The following is a 5,648-nucleotide window of genomic DNA, read 5'->3' on the forward strand; positions in this document are numbered from 1 at the left end:
TGGTTCCGGGTTCAAAACTTACTGTCACCATATTGTGTGAATTTTTTAATATAATATTCGGTCTGGTTTTTGGTTTTGTTTCCTCTGAAACCGAATTGAGTACCAAAATTTGGGTAAACCCGATATTCTCAAACAGATGGTATCGGGTCGGTTCGGTTTTAATGAATTTTGGTAAGAAATGGAGAACCCTAGATATATCATATTTAGTTTAGAGATATATGATATTGTAAGTTTTTTTTATGTTGCCTTTCTTTGTCTTGTATCACCCTTCTCGAAATGTTAAATTATGGTTATGGTTGTGGATGGATGATGGGATATGGACATGGAGATCCTAATGAGACTGAACGGCAATACATCATCATGAGATTCACTTTTGTCCTAATCATCATCTCCACAAGTTTGATATCATCACCCTCCAGTAATCAATCTCATTCAATGATTGATTAATGAAAGAGAGAGAGTGAGAGAAAGGGAACAAGGGAGAGAGAGATTGATATTATCAATCATCACCTTCGCCCAAGATAATCATTGTCCCCAGCGGAGATGCTTCCATCAACATCTTTGTCATCCTCAAAAACATATTATCAAAAACAGGTATCATCCTCATTAACAACATATATGCCAACATTGCCCACCATCATCATCAAAAATGGTTTTCCTCGTTCTTATCATAAAAAGTCATTCTTGATGACAGTTGTCATCATCATCAATGTCATTCATCATCCTCGTGCACACGATTTTTCATCCTCATTAGAGATTCCACTATTGGTATCATTTTTGTATTGATAATCATCATCATTATCATAAAAAAGGCATCATCCATGATGATTGCAGCCTTCGTAAATGATAATTGCAACCCTGGTCAATGGCAGGCACCATCTTCATTAATAACACTTCTGTCGATATTAGTGTTGGATAACACGTATATCGGTTCTTTGTCATCACAGTGACAGTCCTCTTCTTAGGAAATCCTAATTATAAAGTATGTGTACTATATATTTCAGTATATTATCAATATAAAAAATAGAATGTACATTTGATAACGTTACTAATCCATTTTTTTATGTTTTCCCACTTTTCATACTATCCATCATGCTCCCTCATTTTTCTATCGTTTCCCTCATCAGTCATCCGTCCACTAGTCCAGGCAATGACAGATGATGGATTCGGATGGAGCGGTTGACAATCCATCATTAAATCAAAAACTTTAATTTTGGTGTAGGTTTTGAAGACTCTGTCAAGGATTTGGGCATAATTATGGCCAGTGAGACAACAAGGCAAGTGAGGTGATTTTACTCGCACATGAGTTGACAAAAATATGATCATCATGTTCATTGGAAATTTTCTTCTAAAAGGAGAACTGTGGAAGGGTTTGGCACTTTGACGTTTTTCTGAGTCTGTACTTAAACATTACAATTGCAACTCATTGCCACTACATAGAAATATCTAATTCTTACTTTGTATCTATATATATTTTTCTTTATAGCGATGGTTCAAGGAGCATATATGTAGGGGCCATGACAAAGTAATAAGGACATCTAAGCTCCTTGGATTTGCTTCGATGGCTATAGAATGGCTCCAACAAGCTTTTGGTACCCTCTATGACTTAGTGTCACGTGGTCAAATCCCGATCTAGGACAATTGCTCAAACTTGGCACATGCTGACCTTAGTGCTCGGAGTAGAACACTAAGCAGCCTTGATCTCTTGCAGCGGAAGTTTTTTGCAATAGCTTAAGATCACATAGAAGGGGTTAGAGGAAAGGGAGGGGATGCAGCCCCGTCGAGAAATAGGGTCATTGCATTGATATCACAAAAGGTTACATCATTGTCATGAACATTACATGTGGAAAAACCAAGGATGATACAAAAGTAACGAGATGAGGTACCTTGCGCCAAGGTAGTGTCGCCTTTGTGCCTCGAGGCATGCCGCTCTGTGCGCGCGCGCCCACGAGCCCTGTCGCTACACAAGTGCCCCCAGGCCGGGCGCCACGCGCCCATGGGCATGGCGATCACACACGTCATCCCTGCCTTGACGATCCCACATGCCACCAGCACCAACGCTGACACCTATCGCACGCAGACTACGCGACACTGCTGCATTTTGCGCCTCAAGCCGGGCGTAGCGTGCTTGGCACTACCTGCGGGGGCGCCACGCCCCCATGCCGCCCATGCGCTCACTGTGCGCCACTACCTTAGTCTCTTGGGGGGATGTCTCCCGCCCCGCGTCCCGCACATGCGATGCGCGTGAGGTCTGCGCGGCTGTTGCCAGCTTCTCCTGCAACTATGCACGCTGCGTCGCTGCACTACCACCTGTCCTGTGTGTCCCGCGCTGGCGCCCGGCGCTTTTCATTTGCACGAAGCATTGGCGCCCCGCGTGGCGTTTGGTCCTGCCTAAGCGTGTTTGTGCCTATCAGCCCTCGCACCCAGCACGCGACGACTTCACCTGATCCGTCTTGCCTAAGCGCGAAAAGGCATGCACACCATCCACAGTGAATCACCACTATGGGGGCGATGGCCTGAAATATCAGGTTGGGCATTACCACCCTTAGAGCGTCGTAGCACTAAATAGGACTCAGCCATTACAGATCGTGAGTATAACGCGAACACGCCCTCCCAATAAGCAGGCAGGCCTCTGGGCAGGGAATGCTGCCTAGTTAGGGGCCTAAAACTTAGGGACCTGGAAGACCATGTAAGAATCTTGAAAAACAGGATGTTGGGATCCCTAATGTGATCTTCTTATACAGGGAAAATAACTTTTAACACATTATCTCTCAGATGCAGTCATTAGCAATACCTTTCAAAGGGCTAGTCAACAAGGGTCAACATCCAACACAGCGCTTATTTTCTTCTGCGGGGTAAATAAAGGACTAGAGGACATTATTGAGCTTAACATTTCTTAACAATGGCATGTGTGGCAAAGCTATAGAATCTCCCTTTGCCTTCTCTCTATGATTTTATTTACACTGGTGGTGTGTAAAAGATACTGACTTCACGACTTTTTCCATCAGCTGCGCTAGCCTATTGGCTCCGGGCCCGGGCCTCAGCAGCGAGATATCTCCAACTTCGGAGCAGACTGGCTCCCCACCGCACCAGCCCCCTGGAGTTAGGCTATCGTTCATCCGGCCCAGAAGCTTCTCGTCGATCAGCGTTAACACGGGGTCGCTGTTGTTGAACTTTCGAGCGAAGGCGGCGTTGCTGGCAAGCATCCGCGAGAAGTCCTGCACGCCGAGAGAATGCGGGTGCTGTCTTGGTGGCGTATCCCAGGATATGAAATGCAGGTCGTGGTTCACGGCGGTACGAGCATACTTAGGAACGTTGCAGATGACTGTGTGGAAGTATCCTTCCGGTGAGGACATAAAGTTGGTGTAGTACATCAGCAACGTCCTAGGCAGGTTGTCCCATCCCCACACGCAGAATTCGACAAACTCGCGCGTTAGTGCCACCCACGCTGACCCTAGAGGATTCACCCGTTGATTTAGAAACATGTTTGAAAACGTTCAAACATCGTACAAGTAATCAGAGGCTAGGAGGGCCTTCCAACAAAAGGATGTTAGTTGATGAACTTACCGGTAAATAGCTTGAAGACAGAGGGTAAATTTCTTCTCGGCTCCACTAAGAACACGTCAGATTCGTTGGTCGAGTAAAGCCCTGGATCAATGATCAATTGTTTGCCCCTCACCGGCCTACGCGTTAGGAAGCCGCCGTCAACAACGATGAAGAGAAACTAAGAACATAAGAAAGGGAATGAATTGACGAGATTCGGTGATAGGTAACTCACGCCTTCCATCCCAGTCGACTCGTGTGGTCAAGAAAATTCAGATCCCTTGGCAAAGAGGAGAAGACGTGCAGAATATCTGCAAATCAGGGATTGAAAATATCCTTTTGTTCCAATCATAAAAAAAAAATATACGAAGGCCCCTAAGGAGACTTACCGTCCTGAGTGACGAGAGGATAATCGGAAGCGCTGAGATTGATGAACCAATCCCAGGTCTTGCTCCTGCGCAGTAGAATGGCGCAGGCGTGGAGTGTGTTTGCAATCATTGTCGGCCCTCTATATGTGACCGTATTGGGCTTGGTAATCATGTGGACGTTGCGCATTTTGAAGAGAATTGGGTCATCCTTCACTCGGCGAGCCAACTCCAGCCTATCAGCCACCGTCGATTTAAGGTCCAGGTGAAGAACGTACTGGTTTCTTGGATGATACAGGGCCCGAAGCATCCTCCACATACTCTCGAGATCCCCCTTCGTTCCGGTGACGAAATAGGCGATACTGGGCGTCGCTTTGATGGCTGGGGGCGGAGACTGCGGCGGTGTTGCCCTGACTGTGGTTTCTAAGAAGGGAGGGATAGGCCTCTGGTTCGTAACCTCTCCCATAGGACTGAACGGCAATATGGAGTGGGTTTTGCAACGGGAGGCAAATAGTCCCATATTGACGTAGGTTACGAGGCAGAGGACACACAATAGAGAACTCACCGCCACCAAGGATGTCCATCTCCTTTCTATCATCTTCAGAGAAGCCAAATAGTGTAGTGTTTTCTTCGCCCACAGCATCGAGCTTGGTTCGTCCTGATCAAACGATCAGTTCCCACGAGATGATGGGTTGACGGGTAAAAACCCACGAGACGATGGGTTGTAAAGAGAAGAACTACCTTACCATCGGGGAATGGGATTCTCCAAGACGAAACATTTATTTTTCTCAGAACGCGTAACAAACATGTTCTTGGGGCATTCGGCGCTGATGATCAAAAAGGGTTTCTCTCCCCTATAACTCAGTCTCTTAAGGAAACGGCAGTTTGGAAGACACGTCTTTATCAGTCATTCGGCCGGTCTGTTTGGAATGATCCACTTTTATCGCGCGGTGATTGTAGGATTCGGTGCAACCCTGCTCGGGTTGGTAGGCGGGCCGGTCGGCGAGCCGGTCGGCGAGCCGGTTGTACCAGCTTGAAATCTACCAGCGCATGTGGTCGGGTCGCACTGTTCGCCCTTTAGGGATACGCTAGAGCTTCTACAGTTATTAAAAACTTAACAATGAAAGACACCTCTCTCTCTCTCTCTCTCTCTCTCTCTCTCTCTCCCCCCCCCTCTCTCCCGCCCTTTCTCTACCTCTCTCCCTCTCTCTCCCTTTCGCTTTCTCTCTTTATCTCATTCTCTCTTTCTTTATTTCTATCTCTCTCTCTCTTTCGATCTCTCTCTCTATCTCTATGTCTTTCTCGCTTTCGCTCTCTCTTTATCTGTCTCTCTCGCTTTTGCTCTCTATCTCTTTATCTCTATCTCTCTCTCTCTTTCGCTCTTTCTCTTTTTATCTATATCTCTCTCACTTTATCTCTGTCTTCCTCTCTTTCGCTCTTTCTCTCTATCTCTCTCTCTCACTCCTTCGCTCTCTCACTCTTTATCTCTCTCTCTCTCTCTCTTTATCTCTCTCTCTCTCTCTTTCTCTTTATCTCTATCTCTCTCTCTCTCTTTATCTCTCTCTCTCTCTTTTGCTCTCTCTTTCTCTTTATCTCTTTCGCTCTCTCTCCCTCTTTCGCTCTCTCTCTCTTTATCTCTATCTCTCTCTTTCGCTCTCTCTCTCTCTCTCTTTAACTCTATCTCTCTCTCTCTTTATCTTTATCTCCCTATCTTTTGTTTTCTCTCTCTTTCGCTCTCTC

At 46.1% G+C, this 5,648-nt stretch overlaps 1 protein-coding gene across 1 annotated transcript; it reads right to left on the minus strand.

Annotated features, from left to right (window-relative positions):
• Positions 1-2,815: 2,815 nt before the first annotated feature.
• On the minus strand, positions 2,816-4,858 carry LOC144703452 (beta-glucuronosyltransferase GlcAT14B-like). Its single transcript, XM_078575612.1, has 5 exons — positions 4,655-4,858; positions 3,933-4,566; positions 3,779-3,854; positions 3,568-3,683; positions 2,816-3,454 (listed from the first exon to the last, which is right to left on the minus strand). Exons 1-5 carry the CDS (start codon positions 4,685-4,687, stop codon positions 2,955-2,957), a joined length of 1,359 nt encoding a protein of 452 aa, XP_078431738.1. The 5' UTR covers positions 4,688-4,858; the 3' UTR covers positions 2,816-2,954.
• Positions 4,859-5,648: the final 790 nt, after the last annotated feature.

Source organism: Wolffia australiana, chromosome 5 (genome assembly GCF_029677425.1).
Source record: "Wolffia australiana isolate 7733 chromosome 5, ASM2967742v1".
NCBI classification, from domain to species: domain Eukaryota; kingdom Viridiplantae; phylum Streptophyta; class Magnoliopsida; order Alismatales; family Araceae; genus Wolffia; species Wolffia australiana.

Bases quoted from the DNA above. Each gene is read 5' to 3' on its own strand.
- LOC144703452 (XM_078575612.1), bottom strand. From the start codon at position 4,687: ATGTTTCGTCTTGGAGAATCCCATTCCCCGATG. The intron at 3,855-3,932 runs GTAAGTCTCCTT...CCTGATTTGCAG, and splicing joins TCCTCTCGTCACTCAGGACG to ATATTCTGCACGTCTTCTCC. The intron at 3,684-3,778 runs GTGAGTTACCTA...CCTAACGCGTAG, and splicing joins AGTCGACTGGGATGGAAGGC to GCCGGTGAGGGGCAAACAAT.